At 48.5% G+C, this 22,491-nt stretch overlaps 1 protein-coding gene across 1 annotated transcript in view; it reads right to left on the bottom strand.

Annotated features, from left to right (window-relative positions):
• The window catches only part of STAB2 (stabilin 2), a 151,477-nt gene that overhangs the window by 5,346 nt on the left and 123,640 nt on the right, over window positions 1-22,491 (bottom strand). Inside the window, exons 52-64 of the mRNA XM_022600016.3 lie at window positions 22,240-22,329; window positions 19,754-19,900; window positions 18,425-18,481; window positions 17,167-17,293; window positions 15,449-15,598; window positions 13,578-13,682; window positions 12,166-12,273; window positions 10,240-10,433; window positions 8,993-9,134; window positions 4,713-4,846; window positions 2,988-3,153; window positions 2,736-2,842; window positions 309-428 (exon numbers count right to left, since the gene is read on the bottom strand). Of these exons, the coding sequence (XP_022455724.2) occupies window positions 309-428; window positions 2,736-2,842; window positions 2,988-3,153; window positions 4,713-4,846; window positions 8,993-9,134; window positions 10,240-10,433; window positions 12,166-12,273; window positions 13,578-13,682; window positions 15,449-15,598; window positions 17,167-17,293; window positions 18,425-18,481; window positions 19,754-19,900; window positions 22,240-22,329 (1,647 nt within the window). The remainder of the gene's footprint in view (window positions 1-308; window positions 429-2,735; window positions 2,843-2,987; window positions 3,154-4,712; window positions 4,847-8,992; window positions 9,135-10,239; window positions 10,434-12,165; window positions 12,274-13,577; window positions 13,683-15,448; window positions 15,599-17,166; window positions 17,294-18,424; window positions 18,482-19,753; window positions 19,901-22,239; window positions 22,330-22,491) is intronic.

Raw genomic sequence — 22,491 nt, 5'->3', positions numbered from 1 at the left:
AAGCACTGGCAGGACTGGGCTTGCTCTCACCGCAAGCCCGGGCTAGCCTGCTGGAGGATGAGAGCCCTGCGGAGCAGAGCCCCAGACAAGCCAGCCTAGATAACCTGAGGGCCAGCCCAGCTTAGACATATGAACATGCCTGGCCTAGCCCGGAAGGACTGCCAGCTGATCTACAGATGTTGGAGCTAAATAAATGTGTAGCCACTGCATTCTGGGATCGTTTGTAGCATTGCACTATCGTGGTGATAGACAACTGATACTGTCTAGAAGCGCTAGCCTAAAGCACAGACATCAGGAACCCAACTCACCTCATTTTCCCCCAGCCCACTGTTCTGTGGCACAAAGAGGGTGCTTCGGATCGACAGGTCAGTCAGGTGTTTCAGAAACGCCCGGCCTCTGGCTGAGCTGTTGGAATAGGCCAGCACTTCCTGGGGAGAGGAAGGTGGTGGTCAGATGGGTCAGCCTGGTGTGCAGGGACCGGGGTGGCTGGAGAGGGTAGCATCACCCCTCTGGGAATGTTCCTGCTGGTCATCCCAACTCAGGCTGCCACTTGTCCGCTCTTCTGTCTGACTGCCCCTTGACAAGATTTTAGGAGGATTTTTCCTTTCCTCAATAAATCCTGTGGTCCCAAGTCACAGCCAGATCACAGGCCATTCTCAACACGACAGCCCGTGCGGTCTTTGAAACGTTAAGTGAAATCTTGAGTCTCCTTTTGTCAAAACCCTGCAAGGGCCCCCACTTCTCCCAGAGGAAAAGCCAAAGTCCTTACAGTGGCCCGTGAGGCCCAAACCATCTGGACTGTTGCTCCTCTGACCCCGTGCCCGGCTGTCCTCTCGCTCACTCTGTTCCAGGCACACTGGCGTCCCTGACGTTCCTCAAGCTTTGCCCAGCACTCTCCTGCCTTTCATCCTTTGCCTGGTTGTTTCTTCTGCCTGGAGGATTCTTCCTCCAAATCTGCATGGTTAACTTCCTCTCTTCTGCTCACACTTTACTCGCGTGTCACCTTCTCACTAAGGCCTTTCCTCATCACTCTGCAAAATGAGAGCCCTGTGGTTCCCCTTACCCTCCCCACCCCACCCCACAGCCTAGACCACCGTCTAGCTTTCAATACCGTTTACTTATTTATTCTGCTTATCGTTTGTCTATTTTGTTCACTGATATATCTGAAGCAGTTTGTAAGTACTCAATAAATACTCACTGAACAAATTTTAAAAAGTCACACTACCCGGTTCAGCTTTGTCACTGTGCAGAGAGCACCACGGACACCCAGAGAAGATAATTTGCTGAAGGGCACACAGCCAGTGAGTTTTGTTCTACACTGTCTTTTCTCTGAGATGCTGTCACAAGCCAAGCTCCCGTGCAGCACAAATATTGGCTTGGGTGTTTACCTTTAGAGTATTTACAGTAACCCTGATTTTTTAGACGAGTTAGGTGGATACCTTTGGTCTGTGGAAAAAGGCTCGCCATTGTGGGGTCCTTGGTTTAGCTTCTGCCCTGCTCCTACAAGCCCTATACTTATGCTCAGTCCCCTCTCCTTGGCTGTGCCCTTGACCTTGCTAAGCCTCAGTTTCTTTATCTGCAAAATGGGAATAACAGCAGAAGTGACTTCATAAGGTTGCATAAGGATTTATTCCTTCTAGCAAGGATTTATTGAGCACCTACTATATGCCAGCCACAAGGCAGAGAAAATCCTTTCCCTTATGGAGCTTATGTTCTATGAACCAAGTGAAAAGGGCCCTGAAAGGGCTCAGTACAACGCACCATGCGAAGGAAGTGCTCAAGAAATTTTAGCTAGTGTTATTAAAATTATTAGCTCAGTTCTTTCATCAGTCAACACCAATTCCTTCTCTAACAGGGGCTTTCTCTTCATTGGACGTGACTTGTAGAATATTAAAGTGACTTTAAGTGCAGTGCAGGAATTCCCTGGTGGTCCAGTGGTTAGGACTCTGCGCTTTCACTGCCGAGGGTGTGGGTTCGATCCCCGGTTGGGGAAGTAAGATCCCGCAAGCCGCATGGTGCAGCCGAAAAGAAAAAAAAAAAAAAAGTGCAGTGCAAAATGCAAGTTGACCCCGTGTTGAGAATTTGGCTCACTGGGTGACCACCAGGCAGACTTAGCTAACTGTGCCCTACCCTGTCCACAAAGATAAAAGAACATCTTACTCCTCCAGGGCCGACTCTGAAGCTGCTGTAGTTGCAAACAGAGATAAGAATACCAGCTAATACCAGTATAGCATTTTGCATCTGCTGGCCACAGGGCTAAGCACTTTATAAATATTAGGTCATCTATTTATCACAGTGCCCCTGTGAGGTTGGTGCTATCATCATCTCCATTTTACAAATGAGCAAACTGAGGCTCAGAAGGCAAAGTAACTCATTTAAGGTGATGCACCAGGTAAGTGGCAAACCTGAGCTTCAAACTCAGGCAGTGAGGCTCAGTATCCATGCCCTTTCAAGACTTTTTTTTTTTTTTTTTTTGGCTGCGCCACACGGCATGTGGGATCTTAGTTCCCTGACTAGGGATTGAACCCGCGGCCCCTGCATTGGAAGCGTGGGGTCTTAACTACTGGACCGCCAGGAAGTCCATTTTTTTTTTTTTTTTTTTTTTTGTCAGTGTCCATGCTCTTAACTATGACTGTGAACCTCTGTCTTCTTTGAAGGACTCACCTCTCTAATACCTGCTTTGAGGCAACCCCTCCACCCCGAGGCAAAAGCAAACAGACACGGTACATACATACCGTCAGGAAGTTTGTGAGCGAGGGGAAGGACATCAGGACCTGCAACAGATTTCCACTGCACGAGAAGCCATCTCCCACGTAGCCTGCCTTGCAGGTGCAGTTCACATCTGGAAGGCAGGAGCACACGGGGGCCCGCCCCAGTGAGGCAGGGGCCTGGGCTGCCCCATCTCACCCTGGGAGGTCGGCTGGCCAGGCTGAGGATTGCTCAGCAGCTGCATGGCCTGGAATCTGAAGTGGCGCGTGGGCCGTTACCTTTCATCCGGTAGCAGAAGACATCCCACATTTCACTCTTGTTGTTTCTTTTTCCGTAGTCCACTATCCCAATGATACCAGAGCCACAGTTCTGGGAGGAGTAGGATGTGGGGTAGGCTACTCGCCCACTGTCCAGCCAGCCTGCTGAGCAGAGGTGGTACTTGGCCTGTAGGGACACAGATGTGGCCATGGGTCAGCTGTGATTTCATATTTGTTGTGGAGTTCTTTGGGTAACGTCTGACTCCCCCATCAGACTGAAAACTCCATGGAGTTTGGAATTATGGCTCATTTTGCCTATTGTACCCCGTGCTCGGAACATAGTAGGTGTTCATTAAATTTTTGTTGATTGAGCCATTGGATGGATGAAAGTGGTGCCTCCTTTTTCCTGTAGGTGCCCGGGTCCTTCACACTCATTTTTCTTCCCTCTGCTCTCGAGAAAGGATTTGCAATCAGCTATTTTTTCCCTGGGTGCAAATTCTTCTGCTTATGGGTTGATAGAACTGTAACCGGTCATCAGTCATCATCCTCACCATCACCATCACCATTCACCGTTAACACTTATTGAGAGCTTATTCTGGGCCAGGTTCTGTTGCAAGGGCTTTTCATGTGTCAGCACCTTTAACACTTATATCAACCCTTTGAGACAGAAACTTTAAAAAAACCTCTATCATATAATTGAGAAAATAGAGGCAAAAAGGGTTAAGTAACTTGCTCAAAGTCATACAGCCAGCGAGTAGCGGAGTTGAGATTCACACCCATGCAGTCTACTCCAGAGCTCTTAATCTTAAAAACTGAGTTCCTACTGTGTGCCAGTCACTGTGCCACATTACCTTTAGTCCTTATACAAACATGCCCGGTGGGACAGAGGTTTCAATGGCTTGATCAAGGCTATACAACCAGCAAGCAGGAGAAACAAGAAATTCTGACCCTCCAGGATGCTGGGTCCTGGCATCAAAGGCTTTGCTCCTTGGTAAAGAAACGTCAGGTCTGAGGATTTGGTAGTGATGGAGGTTGGAGGGCAGTAACATCATCCTGATGGACAGTGGTCTCCCCTTCTCCCAGTGAGCAGTCACTAGCAGGTCACTCAAAGTCGCTGACCTTTCCTAATTGGCTTCTGGTTTTAGAGGCTAAGAGAGTAGCCCTGACCAGAGCTCCATTTCCTCCCTGGCTGTGGCTGAGAGCTGAGGCACTTCCCATGTACTCCCTTCGCAGCCCCTCCAGACACAGAGAGCCCCGGCTATTCCAGAAAACTCAGCTGCTTTGTGGGTTCAGGGAGATCCTAGGCTTGTGGTTAACTGATCTCTTTCTGGTTTCCATCTATGAGGTACACACTCACAGTCTGTGCCTCTGCCTTGGTGGTTGAATGTCATGATCGAGAGCAGACTTGGAGTCAGGGGTACATGGAATGCTGGATCTGCCACTTCTTGGCTGGGTGACATTGGGCACATTACCTTTCAGAGCCTCAGTTGCCCTATCTGTAAAAAGATAGGAATACCTACCTCCAGAGATGTTGTAAGAATGGACAGTAATGTCAGGGAAGCACCCCACACTGTGCCTGACACACGGCAGACTCCCAGTGGACATGACGAATCGTTATTGCTCCAGGAGCTCCCTGAACTCCTCGCTCCAGGAAGGCAACAGCCTGCGTCTCCCCTGTGTCAAGAGGAAGCTGCATCTCCTCCCCTGAAGACCCTGCCTGCACAGTGCCCGCCAACTGGGCCCCACCTTCTGGGCGTAGGAGAGCTGGTTGTAGGTTGCCATGGTTGCAGCTTCCTTGGTACAGGCCTCTCTGGCTTTGTCAAAGGTCAGCTTGTACTGGCCCAGTGGGGAACGTAGATGGAACACTCCAGCGGTGGTATCTAGAAGGGGGAGGAGAGGAATCGTCCAGGCCAGCCCCCCTGGCTGGCATGCTTTCATCAGAGATTTTCAAAGTGGAAGGCTGACCGTATCCCAGGGTTTCTTGGGATGCCACTCCCCTTTGAGATGTTATTTAAAATACTTATTTCTTTTCTAGCTATGAAAGTAGCACGTGTCTGGTAGAAATCTGGGCCGTACGGAAAAGAAGAGAGATGAACAAAAATCACCTACAGTCCCGCTCTCTGGAAATAATCATTACTCCATGGCTAACGTTCTGATGTGCTTCCGTACAGAATTTTTATTTTTGTAACTTTTAATTTTGATGTAATTTCACCCTTCCAGTCTTTTTCCCTGTTCGTTTACATGTCATATATACCACAAGTGTGGCAGTATGCTGCATATTTAGTTTTTAGAAATCTTTCTTATAACACGAAATCACGATTATTTCCCAATATTATAAATTTTCTCTGGCAACATAATTTCCCCTTGACACTTTCAGTTGAACACTTTTTGTGAACTTCACAGCCATGAATAAAAAAAATACATTAAAATGAGTTTCTGCCAAGGACCCCATGTGTTTTCTGATTGCCACTATGCCTTTACAAAAGCTTTCTAGCCATTTTCCCCCTACGATACTAGAAGATTTTAATCCTTTTTAAATAGTTGGTATCTTCTTTTTAACCAGTTAATGCAGAGACCAATGCATGTGACTTCAAGAAACAAGTCAAATTTTTATATTGTCAAGTTCTTTATCAAATGCCACTAAAAGGGGTACTTTCTACCCCCAAAAGAGCGAAGTTTAAGACTTTTTTCTTTCTTTCTTTTTTTTTTTGGCTGCCTGGCTTGCGGGATCTTAGTTCCCTGACCAGGGATCGAACCTGTGCCCCCTGCAGTGGAAGTGTGGGGTCCTAACCACTGGACCACCAGGGAATTCCCAAGATTTTCTTCTTTGACCGCAGACAATAGTATATTCATCCACAGGCCATATGATCTTGTCAGCCACACCTGCAATATAAACACTTACCAATATAACAGCTTGGGGAAGGACGGAAAGGTGTTTAGCCTTGTCTCCTTCCCAAGTCAACACGATTCTTTTTTTTAAATTATTTTTTGGCTGCGCTGGCTCTTTGTTGCTGTGCACAGGCTTTCTCTAGTTGCAGCGAGCGGGGGCTGCTCTTTGCTGCAGTGCGCAGGCTTCCCTTGTTGTGGAACACGGGCTCTAGGCATGCGGGCTTCAGTAGTTGCAGCACGTGGGCTCAGTAGTTGTGGCGCGTGGGCTCAGTAGTTGCGGCACACGGGCTCTAGGGTGCGTGGGCTTCCGTCGTTGTGACACATGGGCTCAGTAGTTGCGGCGCGTGGGCTCAGCAGTTGCAGCACACGGGCTCTAGGGTGCGTGGGCTTCAGTAGTTGTGGTGCGCGGGCTCAGTAGTTGCGGCACATGGGCTCTAGGGTGCATGGGCTTCAGTCGTTGTGACACATGGGCTCAGTAGTTGTGGCGCATGGGCTCAGCAGTTGCAGCACATGGGCTCAGTAGTTGCAGCGTGCAGGCTCTAGGGTGCGTGGGCTCAGTAGTTGCGGCACATGGGCTCTAGGGTGCATGGGCTTCAGTCGTTGTGACACATGGGCTCAGTAGTTGCAGCGTGCGTGGGCTTCAGTAGTTGTGGTGCGCGGGCTCAGTAGTTGTGGCTCGCGGGCTCTAGAGCACAGGCTCAGTAGTTGGGGCACATGGGCTTAGTTGCTACGCGGCATGTGGGATCTTCCCGGACCAGGGCTCGAACCCATGTCCCCTGCACTGGCAGGCGGATTCTTAACCACTGCGCCACCAGGGAGGTCCCCACAATTCTTAATAGTGCCCTTGAGTGGATATAACAGTATATTTGATCATCCTTTACTGTTAGATATTTGTTATTTCTAATTTTTTGTGATGTTAGGTAATGCTGGGATGGTATGTTTCCCATTATTCAATTCTTAGATTATTTCAATAGGCTGTGTCCCTTGAATGTCATGAGGCTCTCTGCACACATTGCCGAAGTGGATGCCACAGAGGCTGTGTGAGTTTGCCCTCCTTGGAACTGTATGAGAGTAGGCACTTCCTCCTGAGTGTGGGATGCCTCTGTAGCCTACCCACGGGACAGCTGAGGCATTATCCCAATGCCATCTCGTCTTCTTAAGGGTAAGCACTCAGCCACAACAGAAGGTGGGTCCAATGTGACGCTCAGTCACTTAATATCACTACCATCACTGTCTCAGTATTCATAAAAAGGTAGAAGATAGAAGCCCCCTGGAGAAGATGGGTGATGTTCCACAAACTGAATAGATTCAGTGAGTTGTAGGAACAGGCAGGACTGGCTGAATGAATCGCGCCCTAAAGAAAAAAGCCAAGCACCTCTTGACTCCACACTCCTCCTGGCAAATGACTCATGAATCAACATCCCTGGTCCCAACTGCTCGTTCTTGACCCCATCCTAAATAACAACCGCCTACAGAATCTCCCTGCTTTGAAGTCCCACCATCACCTTGAAATAGAACTTGGAAGATCCATCATCACCTTGAACATAAACTGTCCCCAGCAAAGCTTTCAAAATTCTTGGGCCCCCTACTCCCAGACTGCTTTAACACCACCACTGGGTTGGTCTCTCAAGATGGAAACCTTACATTATGGTCGACCCTTTCCTTTTCTTCACTCTCCATGTCCACGGTGTGCCCTTTTCTCCCTCATCTCACTCCTCTTCCCAGCAGAGACCCTGTTACCTTGGGGTCATAGCCTTGATATTATGCTGTCCCTCCCACCATTGCCTCGTCCTTGCCAGCTGACCCCTGATAACTGCTGTCCATGAGTCCTCCCAGCAGAAATGTCTTGCCAGCTCTTCTGTGCATAGCTCAACTCCAGCATCTTTCAAGCGTCTACTGTAGCCCCAGGCCTCTATTCAGCTCCCCGGGATTCCCTCTCTCATCCCACCCAGAGATCCTTCCCTTCTCTATTCTTTTTTAAAAAAAAAATTTATTGCGGTAAAATACACATAACATAAAATTTGCCCTTTTGACCACTTTAAGTGTACAATTCCGTGGCATTAAGTACATTTACATGTGCAACCATCACCACTATCCATTTCTAGAATGTTTCCATCATCCCAAACAGAAACTTTGTACCCATTAAAGAATGACCCCCTCTCCCCACCCTTCAGTAACCTCTATCCTTCCTTCTGTCTCTCTGAATTTGCCTATTATAGGTACCTTCTATCTGTGGAAGAGTACAATGTTTGTCCTTTTGTGTCTGGCTTATTTCATGGAGCATGTTTTCAAGGTTCATTCACGCTGTAACATGTACAGAATTTCATTCCTTTTATAGGGTAATTTCCCACGGTATACTGCATTTTATCTATCCATCCATATGTTGAACATTTCAGTTGTTTCTGCCTTTTGGCTGTTGTGAATAATGCTGCTGTGAACGTGGGTGTACAAATACCTGCTTGAGTCCCTGCTTCCAATTTTTCTCTAACCAGCTTGCTCTCTCCCTTCAGTTGCACCATCAGCCTGAGATAAATTGCTATCTCCTGTCTTATTACCTTTCTTCCCCCGGTCTTATCGATTAAAAAATGTCCTCAACTCCATTGGGAATCTCCTTGCAAGAAGAGACAGTGTCATATATTTGTCATATCTCCTATGTATTTCTCCTGCTTATATTTCCTCCATTTCATCCCCAAAATGGACTTGAGGTGTCTTAGGACTTGATGCGTGATAGGGACTGAATGTCTGTGTCCCCCACAAATTTGTATGTTGAAATCCGAACCCTCCATGTGCTTGATGTCAGCCTCCACTGGGTCCTGGGCAATGCATGGGCTGTTTGGTCCCAGTTTTTTTTTTTTTTTAAGATTTTTTTTTTTCCTGATGTGGACCACTTTTGAAGTCTTTATTGGATATGTTACAATATTTCTTCTGCTTTACGTTTTGGTTTTTTGGCCTTGAGGCATGTGGGATCCTAGCTCCTCTACCAGGGATCGAACCTGCCCCCCTGCACTGGAAGGCAAAGTCCCAACCACTGGACCACTAGGGAAGTCCCTGACCCCAGTTTTCAATACTTTTTCCTTTTGCTCTTGCAGAGGTCCCTTCCCCATGCCTGAAGACCAGGTGCTTTGGGCCACACTGACCTTGGAAATGGAGGTCAGCACAGTCGGCGTCGGCATGGCACTGCCCATTGTCCTGCAGGCAGCGGTCAATGGGCAGCTGCTCCAGTTCACAGTTCAGCCCGTCTCCCACGTAATGACGTTTACATTCACACTTGTGCTTGCCCTGGGAGGGAGAGTGGGAAAGATGAAAAAGGCCCTTCTCTGGGCCCCCAGAGCCCCATGTGCTCCGCGGGCCACCATCCAACACAGGAGATGCTCAGAAGGGTAAGAAACACGCCTGTCCTGTCCGGTGGGGACTGATTGCTCCGTCTTGCTTTTGCACAGGCTCAGGATGGAATGTCCTCCTTGACAGCTCAGCTCAGATGTCGCTTCCCTGACTCCCGGTCCCTTTTTATCACACTGGCCTGGTTTTTGTTCCTCCTGACTCTTGGCCCTCTCTGAAGGTATCTTGTACACTCATTTCTGTACTGAAGATGCCCCCTCTCCCTACTCGTGTATAAGCTTTTGATCGCTACATCCTTGGCAGCTACAACAGCACAAAGTAGGTGCTTGATGACCATTTGTTGAGTCAACGAATGATCCCATTTAATGTCCACAACAATCCTGTGAGGTTCGCAGTTTTATGAGGCCCACTTTGTGAATGAGGAAACTGAGGCTCAGAGAGGTTAAGCAGCCAGCCCCAGACCACACAGCGTGTCAGGCCAGGAACAAAGACTCAAAGGCTGCCTGACTCTGAGTTCATGTTTATAACTATAATATAATCGACATCATCTCCCACCATCTTTCCTTCCCACCAGAGAAATGGGGCAACAGGGCACTGATTCCATTCTAGAAAGACCTGAGTGAGTGCCCAAACTGCACTTTTCCTGCCAACTCTTACCAACTTTTTTGGTTTTAATTAATTTTTATTTGGAATAATTTTAGATTTAGAGAAAAGTTGCAGAGAGAGAGTCTCCTTATATTCTCCACTCAGTTTCTCCTAACGTTAACATCTTCCAAAACCGTAGTTCATTGTCCAAACTAAACAGTTAGTGTTGGTGTATTATGATTAACTAAATAAACTTTATGTGGTCTTCACCAGCTTTCCCAGTAAGGTCCTTTTTCTGCATAGGGTACCACTTCGTATTTAGCCCACCGACTTAACAAGAAATAGACTCACGTGGGAAGAAGGCTTAGGAAGAGGCCAGTGGTAACCCGAGTGGAGAAGCAAGGCTGAGCGAGGCACAAGGGCTCCCCACCCCCAATTTCCCCGGGGAGGCGAGACTCACCGGGCCGGTCATCTGGCACGTGGCATGCTCATGACACCCGCCATTGAGGCCATCCGCACAGGGGTCTATCTCCGTGCAGCTGTGGCCATCCCCCTGGTAGCCCTTCTGACAGCTGCAGGAGACCTTCGTGCCCTTCTGGGAGCACCTGGCGACCTTTGCACACCCGCCGTTGTTCTGTTTGCAGAAATCCACAACTGCAAGAGCAGAGGACAGGGGCTCAATGAACCACGCTCTGTGTGACACGGGCTTCAGATCGAGGTGTGGGTCACCCCGGGACCAGTGGCGCTGGGCGAGACAATGGGCCCCAACATTTCAGTGCCTTCTCTCCCTGTGCCTGGTGGCCTCTGTGCTGCATTTGCCAACACTAGTGTCCTGTGGCGAACACCCTCATAGACCAGGCCTGGTGACATCTGTCTACCTCTGCTCTTTTTTTTAATCACATACTTTACTTTGGTAGTAGTTTTCTAATGAGTTTGGGTTTTTGGTGTTAGGACATAGTCGTGCGCGCGCGCGTGTGTGTGTGTAGGGTTAGCGCCCTACTGAGCACCTTGTGACATAGACATTGTTACCCCCATTCTGCAGATTAACAAATGGAAACTCAGAGCTTAACTGACCTGACAAAGGCAAACTAGCTACAACGTGGAGGGGCTGGGATTTAAAGCCAGGTTGGTTTGACTCCAAAGCCCGCACTTTCCCCACTGTTTTGTGTGCCCCTTAACCTTTGTTTTCTTGATCCCCCCAAATTTCAACCTAATAGTAGATTAGCTCCAGCCTCAGGAGTAGCTGGAAAGCGCTCTGACTTCTCTCGTCTGACTTTTTGGCTAGAGTGGTGGCAGCCACTTGAGACCCTGAGAGCATGAACATGAGGACAAAAGGCCTCAGCCTAAGGCCGGCAGAGCAGCAAGACAGAACCTGGGTCTTTGCTGCCACTGCTGTTGCTGAGCTACTTCTAGACTGCCTCGTAGCAGATCACAGAACAACAGGTATAGCAAGATCTCAGTTCTGTAAAGAAAGTATATATCTCTATATGAATATCTACTCGTGAGGACAGTTAGAAAGTATGCGTGCCCAGGACTAGTAGCTTTCCCCCAGTACCTACTGTCTTCTTTTTCTGTAGTGGTAGATTTTCAGCTGGGCTTCATGGTTGTCCAACTGAAGACTACATTTCCCAGGCTCCCCTGTGTCCTAGGTGTGACAGATGATGAGGTTCCAGCCAATGGGGTGGAAGCAGACAGGATTTTAGCCTCTTCTAGGTGTGTCCTTAAAGGGAGGAGGTCTGCCTCCTCTCTCTCCCTCTCTATCCTGCTGCCTGGGATGTGCTTTGGTAGTGACCATCTCGGGCCAGGCAAGTGAACGATGGCAGAGCAACAAGATAGAAGGAGTCTGGGCCCCCAGATGACCTTTCAGAGTGAAACCCTATGTTAGCCCTGGATGCCTCCATGCAAACTGCTATAAGAGATAAAAATAAACATTTAAACCTCTGCCTGGTTTGTGCCACTGTTCATTTGGGTCTCTGTGTGGCTGAACCTATATTGTAACTACTAGAGACAGAGACAGTTCAGTGTTCAAAGTGGTTCTCACCGAGTGGTGAGAGCATGTGTAGGTTTCACTGTTGTCTTTTAAATACTGTAGTATAGTTTCTGAATTTTTTGAAGTAAGACTGGATTATCTGTAAAGTCACAAAAATACCGTAGAACAAAGTGCATCACAGTTGGCAAAGCAGTTTCAAAGTCATGACCTGGGAAGTGGGCAGGTCAGGCATGAGCAAACCCATCGAGGAAAACTGAGTCGCAGAGAGGGTGGGTATTGCCGAAGCAGTCCGAGCAGGAAGCGGAAGGGCCGGGATGGAGCCCAGGCACCCTGACCAAGAGCCGCTCTGCTCCTAGCACCTCGCTGCTATTCCACCCATGCACGGATGGGACCTACCTGTACACGTTATTCCGTCCCCTTCATAATTCAGGTTACACTCACACGTGTTGTTCTCCTTACAGGTGGCATGAGCAGAACAAGGAGGCATGCACACGAGGGGCAGAACTGCAAAGAAAGAGGTCAGCATTCATTCCGCACCATGATGTGAAGGGCTGGGGCCCACCTAAGGCATCTTCCTGAGACCCCATCTGGCCTGCCACTGTGTTTCAAAAGTGGCCCCTTATGGCGGGCGGACGGGGTGATTTGCTAAGGTCCCTCCCAGCCTGGAGATTCTGAGATTCCGGAATCACTCCTTTGTATTATTAAGACATTACTTCTGAAATGTTATCCAGATTAAAATGCAAATATGTTACCATTAGGGGCAACCAATGAACACTTTATACCTCAAAGTCCGCTAGCAAGGGTGAATTTAGCAGATTAGCTCTTTGGCCCTAAGGGCATGGGGTTCCAGAGGAGATGGTTAAATTGGAGGAGAAATTCCAAGGCCTTCTGTGGGCACTGCAGAGCCTGGGAGAAGTCTGGGGCTCTGGTGGCTGGCAGGGGCTGCAGTATCAGGAGGCAGCATGAAGCCACGGGAGGAGGACGGGGGAGAGAAGAGGGGGAAGAACTGAAGTTAAGGGGACTGCTGGGCTGCTGGAGCTTCAGGTTGCTGATGCCCATAGGAAGAGCTTGGTCTTGCCCCTCTGCCCCCAGGGAGGATGAAGCGACAGTGCTTTACATTGGAGAATTCAACCTTTGACCGGAACATGAGGCTTGGGCTTCAAGGGAGGCCTCAGAAAACTGACAGCTCAGTAAGGATCAGGGTCATGACAAGGATGACAATGACGGATAGCGATAATGGCAGCTACTGTTTCTGAGTGCCCCACATGCACCGGACACCCCGAAACCATGACCCCGACCCTTACAACAATCCTCCCCTGAAAACCATGCAACAGGCTCTCTTTTTTCGGACGAGCGCATCAAGCCTCGGAGAGGGTGGCTTAGCTGAGGCCGTTTGTCTAATAAGCAACTGAATCAGGGGTCATATCCTGGACTCCAGGGAACAGCACGTTTTCTGTGAAACCCTTCACCTCTGGGTCTGCACACATCTGGGCCTGGACCACGATCCCGAGGGACCCTTCCTGCCCAATCCTGTATACTTTGCTTGAGGTGGGTCCTTCCATGATTGACAGGACTGCATGCTGGTTTCATGGGTTTGAGTTAAATCTTGTCATCTAGTTTTCCTTCAAGTCACCAGATCTGCGGACCCTGGGGCCACACAACCACGTCATGTATTCCTCGTGAAAAAGGGAACCCGTGCCTTGTTGTTTTTTTCCGATGTCGCTAAGACCCCCACCCTCGGTCGGCCGCTCTCGGCAGGGTCCGCTGCAGCACGGGGCCGCCGGCAGGTGGCCACCCCCAGGACAGACCTGTCTGAGTGTCGCAGAAGCGGCCCGTCCACCCCGTTTCACAGACGCACTGCCCAGAGCCCGTGGTCCCGTCGTTGCACTGCCCACGGTCCGAGCAGCCACAGGCTGTAGAGCAAGTTGGAGTGTGGTCAGTCGGCAGAGATCAGGGATTGAAATCCAATCAACCAAGCCCACTGACCACATGCTGGCGGCGCTGTTGGTTTGGAAGGCACCGTGTTTATCCACATTCATTCACTCACTCATTCATTCAGACTTTCAAAAAATAACCAATTCAGTGGCTATCATGAGGCAGACACTACCAGGCAATGAGGTTACAGCAGAAAACCCAAGACATAAGGTCCCTGTTCTCAGGGAGCTTACGGTCTAGCAGTACCTGGTTATCGAACACGTAATGATAAATACAGTGATTGCTGTAAACACAGAAGTAGAGGGTATCATGGGGTATGTAACTGAACAGTAGGGGGAGGGAACATCATCTGGGCCTCCTAACAGAGAAATGGACTGAATGGTCAAACCTTCAAGAAATATACCAATCCTTCTGCTTCTTACCACCTCCAGCAGCACCACTCTAGCCCACGGCACCACCGGCTCTCACCCAGAATGTGGCATTAGCCTCCCCAAAGCTGGCCCTGCTTCTGCTCGTGCGCTCCCATGGTGCACTCTCCACGGGGCAGCTGGGGTGGTCCTTTCCAATCTGCTCAGGACAACCCCCCCCCCCCGCCCCCCATTCACAATCCTTTACTGGCCGCCATCACACTTAGATTAGACGCTGAAGACCTGTCTCTGGGCAAGAAGCTCCTATGTTATCTGGTCCCTGGCGACCTTCAGATTCCTTCTTCTCCCTTTCTCCCTCTTCTTTGCCCACCCTGCTCAGCCACCTTGGCCACTCTGCTGTTCCTTGCATGCCAAGCCCACGCCTGCCTCAGGGCCTTTGCACTTGCTTGTCTCTCTTCCAGGAAAGCCATTCCTCTAGCCTGCACTGTCCATCAGAGCAGCCGCTCATCACACGTGGCTATCTAAATGTAAACTAATTTAAAAAACCAAAACTCAGTTCCTTAGTCACAGGTTTTGAGTACTCAACATCCACTTGTGGCTAGCGGCTACCATCCCTCGTGGCGGAGTTACAGAGCATTTCCATCATCACTGAAATTTGACCGGACAGAGCTGCTATTGACAGTCCCACTCCCGGCCCCCTCACCTCTGTTAGGTCTCTACTCAGATGTTTCATGAGATGTCTTCTGGACCAGTGCCTCCTTTCTATCTCGATTCCCTTCATCTGCTTCATCTTCTTTATGCCTTTATATCTATTTTTGTTTCTGTCATCTTTGTTTCCTCCCTTTGAATGTACACTCCTTGAAAGCTGGGATTTTGAAAGCTAAGCTCTATAACTTAGAACCATTCCTGGCTTTTGATCAAGTCACTAAGCCTCTTTGTGCCTCAGCTTCTTCATCTGCTAAGTGGGGATAATAAAGAGTACCCACCTCAAAGGCTTGTTGTGAGGATTAGATGGTACAACATACCTGCCTGGCACACAGTAGGCACTCCACACACATTAGCTGTCAACGTTAGTAAGGACTCAGCATATATGTGATAGTTGAATGACTGAATGAGTGTTGGTCGGCCACAGCTTGCCTTGGTGGCTGCAGGGGATGTGAGTTTCACTTCTAGAGGGGAGGCTCTTTCAGTGGATGGAAACTGGGAATATATCCAAGGAGGAAAAAAGCATGTGAGGGCAGGCAGATGGGAGGTGGGTGGCCGGGAAAGAAAGAGAGGAAGAAGGATGCTTCCAGCTCAGGTGGATGGTGTGCATCGGGGCAGGGAGCATACAGCCGAACGACAGGCAGAAGCTCAGGGGAGTGGGTGCCACATACGCTGACAGTCAGGCCCGAATCTCCCTGGCCAGCACAGCTCACACGCTGTCCCGTTGAAGCCGGTGTTGCATTTACACTGTCCCGCGGGTGAGTACTGATCGAGGCAGACACCCCGGTTGTTACATGGGGTATCTGGTCCTCCAGGGCAGGCTGGAAGAGATGAAACAGCAGTGACTCAACAGGCTCCCCAGACCCAGAGCAGCTCAGCGTCTTTGTGAACATGCTGCTAACCTGTCCTTAGCTGTGGATTCTGTCCTCTGTGGCCCCGGGGACATATCCACATAGTGTCACTGGATGTTTAGAGCAACCCACTGGCCTATGGCTTAACTATATCTGATAGGGGGGCTTCCCTGGTGGCGCAGTGGTTGAGAGTCCGCCTGCCGATGCAGGGAACATGGGTTCGTGCCCCGGTCCGGGAAGATCCCACATGCCGCGGAGTGGCTGGGCCCGTGAGCCATGGCCGCTGAGCCTGCGCGTCCGGAGCCTGTGCTCCGCGACAGGAGAGGCCACAACAGTGAGAGGCCCACGTACCGCACAAAAAAAAAAAAAAAAAAAAAAAAATCTATCTATCTATCTATCTATCTATCTAATAGGACTGGCAGAGCAATATACTGAACTGTGCACTGTATTTGGGGGTCAGGAGACCTGGATTTGTGTTGATCTGGGCTGAATAATGAACTTGCTCTGAGCTTCGGTTCTCTTAGCTCTAGAGGAGGAGGGGGAGGGTGATGACAGAGTGCCCACTCTGAGGATCAGATAAGACACTGTAACCAAGAGCATTTGAAAATATAAAGCGCTGAACAAATATAAGGGATGACACTGACTTTTATCAATGGTCTGTGCTTTAGTGATGGAGAGTGGAGTGGAGGCTGAGTGATTGCGTGGACTCCCAGCCCAGAATTTTCTCAACTGGACCATGATGAATGGAGTATGCATGGTACTTAAAACCACGGCTTCTGGAGACATACTGTGGGACCCTAAGTGTGCTTCTTATCCAATCTGTGCCTTGATTTCGTCATCTGTAAAATGGGGATGACAAGGGAACCTACTTCTTAGGCGTTGCTGTGAGGTTCAGATGTTCCCATATATGGGAAGTAGCACTCAATAAATGTGCTCACTTAAATCAATGCATGGTGGATGGGAAGTTCTATGGCATTTGTTATGCTTTTGCTGCTGCGTTATTGGCTAGAAGTCGTATCTAGACAAAGGGGTTTCGGGAGCCCTTTCCTGAAAGGGTGAGGTGAGGGAGGGAGGGCGACGTTACACATAACGGGAGATTTCAGGAAATAATGGCCCATTCATATCACAGTTGTATAGCAACCTGCCAAGGTAGATGTCTTTAGACGCGTTTAAGCTAGCATGCTTATCAGTATCATAGACTGGTGTCAGAAATGAAGTATGGTGTTTCTAACACCATGGGAAATGTCTTATGCTATAACATCAAGCAGAAAAGCATGACACATGATGTACAATCTATGCACAGTAGAATCTCAACTCTGTAAAAACCAAATACGACAAGACAAAAAAAAAAAGGAGAAGGAAAGCTGCACAGCTCTTCAGAATAATTGCTTTTGGATCTTTTCTTAGCAGAATCATTAAGAGTGATATACTCCCCTGCTCCCCGTGCCCCCCCCCGGCCCCCTATACAGTACTTTCAAATGCTCCACAGTGATTGTACAATCATTTCAGAATTGCGAGGCAGTAAGAGGCTCCCTTACCCTGACAGTCTGGCCAGAAGTAGCCCTTGCAGCACTTGGGGAGCTGTATCACCAGGGTGCACTGCTGCTTGCAGCCTTCCAGGTTCCTCCTGAAGGGCAAGTCGTACAGACACTTCCGCTTCTCACCCTAAAGGAAGAGATTGAACCATCCCTCCACCTTCCATCCCCTTGGGCTCTTGGGCTCTAGTCCGCCCCCAGTGGGGGAACCTGGGTACTGCCCAAGTAGAAAATGGGACTCAATGGTCATGAGCCCTGTACAGGGAATTCTCTTCTTAGGGGTGTAGAGAGACAAATGAATGGGGGAGGGGGCAGAGGTGGAGTCCATGGGAAGAAGATTTCTCCCCATCTTAATCCTTAGAGCTGTTTGCAAAAGGTGTGGTCGCCTGAGAAGGGAGTGGGAAAGAGGTGGCTTTCTATCAGGAGAGGGGTCTGTGGCCAGGCCCCAGGAACATCAGTAGAGAGGGTATGGGGTTACAGTTCATTTTGTAGGGGTGTTTCTGTGAGAGGGGTTACTGGTAGAGTAGAAAGAGCTTGGCTTTGGAGTAAGTACTAAAACTAATACTTAATGAGCACTTGCTATGTGCCAGGCTCTGTACCCACATTTAAAAACTTACTTTTCCTAATAATCACACACAGAACTGTTATTAGCTCCATTTCGCAGAGGCAAAAACATATAAAATGACTTGCCAAAGATTACCCATGAGAATTTGACCCCATAACTGTGGACCCCAAATTTCATTGGCTTAACCATTACTCTTACATTGCATGCTGGGCTCTAATCCTAGCTTTGCTCCTTACTAGCTGTGTGGCCTCGGGCTGATTGCTTATCCTCTCTGAGGCTCATCTGTTGTAAGTGGAGGTAATATATTTTTCTATAGGTATTATAATGGGGAATAGGGATAATGTCAAAATAAAGGGGCCAGCACAGAGCCGGGGACATGAACAGCAACCAACAAAATACAACTATTATTTTTATAATTATAATTATCCTTACAACCCCTTCTAGGTCTGTAATCCCATGACTCTCCTAGACAGTTCTTAAAAGATGGATAGTGGGTTGACAGGCTGCCTGGGCTAAGAATGTTCATCTCTCATCCCACTGGCCTGACTGTTGAAAGAAAGACATAAACTAATTACACACAGTTATAACACACTTGCAGATGCACACGCATGCACACTCATAGCTACCAGGAGACTGGGGTCTGATAGAGAAACAAACCTATCACTCTCCAAACGTTATCACTATGTTCATAATTACCTTTGGTTTAGTCCACCTGGGGCAGCTGGGAGTATGAACACAGCTCCCACAGTTCCCCTAGTACGCAAGAAAAGAAACACTTAAAAATCCAGAATATTGGGAAACACAAGGAATGCCCCAGGTTAATGCCTTGATTATGTGACTAAAAACTTAATCTATCTTAAGATTCTGGCTATGATCAAGAATATAAAAGCAAACACTCTGTAACTTTGCCATAGAGAATTCTGAAGGTATGTCGTGGACCTCAATTCCTTAGTCTAGTTCTTTGAGGTAAAAATTCCCTGTTAGATGGAGGTGGACCAGGGCGGGGTCACACAGGCACACGGTATAGCAGCAGTGGGAAATGTGGATGCAGGCGTCAGTTCCATTATAAATCAGCTGTAATTGTTCTAGCTAATCATATTCTTTGATCCTTAGTCTTCTGATCTATAAAACAGGGATAATAATTCTTGTTGCTATTTGATTTTCAGGGGATTGATTGGTGAGGAAAAACGATTAACTGAAAAAACTGTCTGTGTATATACTTTGAAAGTGAAGAAATTAACAACTGGTTTTTCATCTCCTACTTCGGCTGTTATCCTAGTAATTTGGGATATTTATTGAATGCCTACAAGTTGCCCGGTACAGAAATCAACTGGTGACAGACTTTGCCATGTAAGTCACTCCACCTCTTTGAGACTCAATTTACAAGTTTGCATAATAGAGTAGATGATAACTGCTTCTACTATTGGATAGGGGTAAGATGAGCATTGAGCCAAACAGTAGGCTCAAAGGTCAATAAATGGCACTGGGTGGATGAATGTGTGTGAGATGTACACACGCCTCAAACAGTGCAGGACCCGGGACGGAAGTTCAGTCAGTGTTAATGAATGAGCAAATGAATGGCGGTATGGTGGCATGTATTAGATGGAACCATATGAAACGGCCACTTTTGTAGTCATACCCTGTCAAGTACGGCATTTCTCACGGTTTATTCTGGCAGAGGCTCAAAAAGTGCTTGTAGAATGGTTAAGTGAATGATTGAGTGGATGGGTGGGTTTGAAAATGACTGGTAGAACAGTGGCACACAGTTGGTTCCCAACAACTGTTTCCTTAATGGCAGGGGGATGGATGGATGGGTGTGTGGGTGCATAAATGAGCACGGGCAAGGCTTGTACGGGACTAAGTAGACGTTAATCTGAAGAGCACTGTCATGTGGCGCTCTGACCCCTTGGGTCCCGTGTTCACTGGGGACCAGCCCTCTGTGGCGTCACAGCAGGGTCCCACAACCCATGAGGGCTGTTCCTTGGCCCAAGGTTCCCTTACTACAGTAGTGTTTTTAGGACTGACCGAGACATCGAACGTGGTAAAAGTGTCACAGCGGCCCCCCAGGGTGGGGTCGATCAGTAGACAGTCAATGCCGTAGGCCACGCCCAGGTCAAATAAGAGCTCCCGCTGCACAATTCTGCACATTTGGCCGTTCAGGAAGAGCTCGCCCTGTGACAGAGGGAGAGAGAGCAGGGGAACAGTCAACAGTCCTCAGACTTCTCCTCTTCCCAGGCCGTGGAGTGTGGCCAGCGCCTGCTAGAGTCACAGAGAACTGATACGTACCGACGGCCAACATCTTTTTCTCAGACACGCGGTATGTATTACATCCGAGTACTGTCCCTCATGCTTTACCTGTGCAAATTCTTTCGATCCTCACAACATCCCGAGGATGTGGCTACTCTTGCTGGTGCCCCATTCACGGATGAAGAGAATGAGGCAGTGAATGGTTAGGTAACTTGCGAAGGTGACACAGTCGGTAAGTGGTGGTGCAGGCATTCATGCCCAGGCTGGCAGCCTCAGCCCACACTCCTGGCCAGTCGACAGCACTGCCTCTACCAAAGTAGAAACGCTGGCAGTGGGGGTTAACAGGGTGGGGTAGGGATGGCCTGGCCGTGGCTCAGGATAAACCTGGTTGACATGGCCACGTCGCGTGCAGCTACCCAGTTTTCATATTTAGTGCCAGCACCTAGCAGAGCTACCGGTACAACTTCCTTTCCAAAATATACACTGATGGGCTTTACCCTTTTAACGACAACAACTTTTTCACGTATACTAGGCATTGTCTAAACTGTGCTCGAGATACATGACTTCGTTTAATGCTTGCAGCAGTCCTCAGGCTTTCTTTCCTAAGGTCCACCCAGCTAGTAAATTGATGGATATATTTCCCTCCCAGGAAGCAAATGCTTTTAGAAAGTGCCATGAAAAGAAAAAGATAAATCTCTCTCTAGTGTCTGATGGGAGGTACACTGTGTAACTCAGTGGAAAGAGCCCTGGAAAACTGCAGTTGAATCCCCCCACTTCTACTTATACACTGTGTGAACAAGTCCCTGAACTTCCCTGAGGTTTAATTGTTTTTACCAGGTGAATAGGATTAATGATTCCATTGCATAGGGTTGTTATAAAGTTCCAACTAAATAGTACTCTGGGGACTTCCCTGGTGGTCCAGTGGTAAAGAATCCGCCTTCCAATGCAGGGGACGCGGATTCCATCCCTGGTCAGGGAACTAAGATTCCACATGCCGTGGAGCAACTAAGCCCGTGTGCCACAACTACTGAGCTCGTTTGCCTCCACTAGAGAGGCTGCGTGCTACAAACTACAGAGCCCATGCACTCTGGAACCCATGCACCACAACTAGAGAAGAGAAAACCCGCACGCCACAACTAGAGAGAAGCCTGCGCACCACAACGAAGAGCCTGCGCGCCGCAACGAAAAGTCCCGTGTACAAAGTGCCTGAAAGTTCTATTAGCACTCAGGATGAGCAGTGAACATTTTTCTTCTTCTTCTTTGATACATGTCCAGTTTGGTCTATGGAGACAGTATAGTTGATCTCAAGAGAGTACGTACATTAGGACAACTTTCCAGAAGTTGGGATGTAAAGATGCTAACACTCTTCATATTTGGTAACAAATTCAATGCAATTCCAATCCAATCACCAAAGGGATTCTGGCTTGTCAGGAGACGTAAACAGAATGTTATCTGGGACTTCTCAGAAGGCTCCTTGAAGGTAATCAACTCAGCTTAGAGCTGCATCCCTTTTGCCCTTTCTCCTTTCTACTGCCTGGAAAGTGGACATGATGGCTGGAGCTCCAACAGTTATGTTGGACCTTGAGGTGACTGTGAGGCTGGAAACATGTGCTGCAGAGCAGGAAGACAGAAGGAGCTCCCCCAGTGAGCCATCACGCTACCTCTGGATTGGCTACTTCCAGATTTTTTTTTTTTTTTTATAAGAGAGAGAAACCCTTACATATTTAAGCCACTGCCATTTTCCATTAAATGAAAGATAGAGGATGCAGCTACTATTATCCCATCAGACCCATTCATCACATGGAATTACAGGAAGGTAATATTGTTAAGGAGCAAGCCCAGGAAGGTGAAAATTGCAAATTTTCTCTTTGTTGGCCTATCTAGGTAGATGTAACCTAGAGCTGGCTCTGACATGCTTTGAGAGGGCTGGAGGGGAAGCTGCAGCAGGGCTGGGAAGGAAGGAAAAGGAATGACAGGGTACTTTCTTGCTTCAGGGAAGCGTCTCACACTGGAAAATAAATCTTCCCCAAAAATCAACCAAAAGCTGCTCTCTGCAAGTGTAAAGGGAGGCTCCCTGACACCTGGTGAGGGCTTGGGCTGGCCAGGACTTATCAGGTTTTTCATATCCACTTACTCAGGGGAGATAGCCCTGAAGGCAGTGAGAGAAAAGAGCTTGCTGTCAACGTGGGAAAAAATGAACAACTCCTGGAAGGGGCAGTGGTTGGAGAATGCACTCCCAACTTCCACTGGGTGACAATACTCACGATGTCACTGCCAGCTCCGCACTTCACACTCAGCTCGGAACCTTGCAGGGTCTTCCAGGTAGCAGACCTGGGGAGATCCACTGCCAAAACCTGTAGGAGTGATGATGCCACATTAACACCCCAAATCTGGGCTGAAGAATGGCCCCAAGGAGCTTCGCCAACAAACCAAATTCAGACACAATTTTTCTAAGAGTTCTAATAATTCCAGCCTTAAAATGACAGTAGATATAATCAAAAGCAAGAAGAAGCGTG

This window comes from Delphinapterus leucas, chromosome 11, assembly GCF_059928025.1.
Source record: "Delphinapterus leucas isolate spDelLeu-1000000601 "Yukka" chromosome 11, BTC_Dleu_Yukka2, whole genome shotgun sequence".
NCBI lineage: Eukaryota > Metazoa > Chordata > Mammalia > Artiodactyla > Monodontidae > Delphinapterus > Delphinapterus leucas.
The sequence above is the reverse complement of the archived record's forward strand: the minus strand, read 5'-3'. Positions and strand labels throughout refer to the sequence as shown.